This window comes from Salvia hispanica, unplaced genomic scaffold, assembly GCF_023119035.1.
Source record: "Salvia hispanica cultivar TCC Black 2014 unplaced genomic scaffold, UniMelb_Shisp_WGS_1.0 HiC_scaffold_421, whole genome shotgun sequence".
Taxonomy (NCBI): domain Eukaryota; kingdom Viridiplantae; phylum Streptophyta; class Magnoliopsida; order Lamiales; family Lamiaceae; genus Salvia; species Salvia hispanica.
In genome coordinates this window covers 1-2000 of record NW_025952159.1, presented here as the reverse complement: position 1 = coordinate 2000, position 2000 = coordinate 1, and the positions used below count along the sequence as shown (strand labels likewise).

Sequence of the window (2000 nt, the reverse complement as noted above, 5' to 3'; positions counted from 1 at the left end):
TTAATTTTAGGATAAGGATGGATTAATTCTATCTAAGTAAATCCTAATAGTATTAAAAGGTAATTCTAATAATCAAGATACGTTATTTTAACTAATAATGTATGATTGTTTAAGATTGGACTTAATGTCTAGATAATCTTGTTTATGTGAAGATAGAATTTTAATTCTATCTATTTATTTTAGATGCTTAATTAAATGATCAAGTTTCGTCATTATGTTTATGTGAACCTTATGTAAATGTGTTTACATGTTTTATTGATGAATGATGGATATTTAATTTGAGTTATGATTTTATTTGTTAAAATCTAGTTTAACTCGTGCATCGCCTATGTACTTATTGCCTTGCATGCATAGCTAGTACATGTTTAATTATTCTTTGAATGTGGATACCTGCCTTATCTGCTTAAGTGATAATTAAACTATTAAAACCACCAACAAGAAAATATGAAGCGATAATTACAACACGTTTGTATATGGCCTCCATAAAATTGGTCTTAGTGCGAAGTAGTGACCGGCCTGTCTTTACGGGAGGAACATTACCAGTTCGTAAGTTTGGACTTCTCTAGATAAAGGTTATTAAAATCGTAAAATTAGTTTTTCAGTAATATCGCGACTGGTCTTTACCGGAGCAATATTGCTGCGAAATTATAAGGATTGTATTTTAATAATGCTTAGAGGGAGCTATAGGAGGAGGTGCTTGTCCGGTTCGACCTTTCTTTAGAGGAGTTCACGCACAAGTAAAGAATCCTTAGTGCTTAATTTTATGGTTATACGCTTTAGCATTGTTAGTCAGCCATGCCATTCTTATGGTCTCTGGACTATCTGTCGACATTGTGGCCAGTAAAAATAATGAATTTCTTGCATGAATAAGACTCGGCTTCCTAGTAGAAGAACGTTTGTGCTTGATTTTTGTGGATGTAAAATTGATGAATTGTTTTGTGGTTATTTGCAATTCTTTGAAATTTTACATGTTTATATTATTGGTATTTATTCTCAGCTTGAACGAAAGATGATTGATACTTGGGATATTTATTATGCCATACTTAGTTCGAGGAAGCATGACTCTGAATTGTTTAAGGAATGGAAAAGTAAACTTGATGTTGATCGTTTGATCAATGACTTGAGATTGATCCTCAGCAAGGATCGTCCACCCACATACCATCTACAAGGAGAGGACAAGGAGTTTCGTGATCAGTGGCATACCGCGGAATGTCATCTCAAGGGCTTCGTTTTGGCCAGTGTTGGCAATGCCCTTGAGAGGTTTGACAAACCCAATAGGCCGTTGGTCAACAAGCCCACGTGGTTTGAAGAAAAGTCCTCTAAGGTAAGAGCTGGTATCGCTGTGAAGCATTTAAGGCATGATGTATTTGAAGAGGGCCAAGACGTGGGGGTATATGCCCTAGTCATGCTTGGCTACTTCAATAAACTTCACTTGTCGGGGGGGAAAGTTGACCCAGAAACCCAACAGATAATGATCCTTGATGGGCTTCCAGATAGCTTTAATGAAGTCAGAAATGAAATTTTGTTTAGCGACAAAAAGTTTTCGTTTTTGGAGCTTTATAACAAGCTTGTGATTGCTCAAACAAAGATGAAAAGAAGGGGTGGACTTTTGAGATGATCATGTTCAAGTCAGAAGAGTTTATTTTTGCTTTATTTACATTGTTGAATTTTAAGAGTTTTTGATATTGTTTGGTTTTGATATCATATGGATTATTGATATGGAATTTTATTCCTAGTTTATCAATTGTGTTTTTGGATTATCGATGTCATTTTATAATGCTTGCATTATTAGATAAATGAAGTTTTGATTATCCAATTATTTATGACATCAAATGTAACATGGTTAATATCAAAATGTTTACTTGTGATTAAATTTGTTGATTCAATTATTATGAAGTTTTCTTCTAGAAATATTGATTATTAAGTTTCTTTAATCCTTAAGTCTTTTGAACCATTATTTTGTTGATGAGTCAATAGAACATTAATGTTCGACATGGATT

The 2000-nt window shown here is 33.5% G+C and overlaps 1 protein-coding gene across 1 annotated transcript; it reads left to right on the top strand.

The window, feature by feature from the left end:
• Window positions 1-1009: 1009 nt before the first annotated feature.
• On the top strand, window positions 1010-1618 carry LOC125199186. The gene has a single exon (XM_048097300.1). The coding sequence runs from the start codon at window positions 1010-1012 to the stop codon at window positions 1616-1618; it is 609 nt and encodes a 202-aa protein (XP_047953257.1).
• Window positions 1619-2000: the final 382 nt, after the last annotated feature.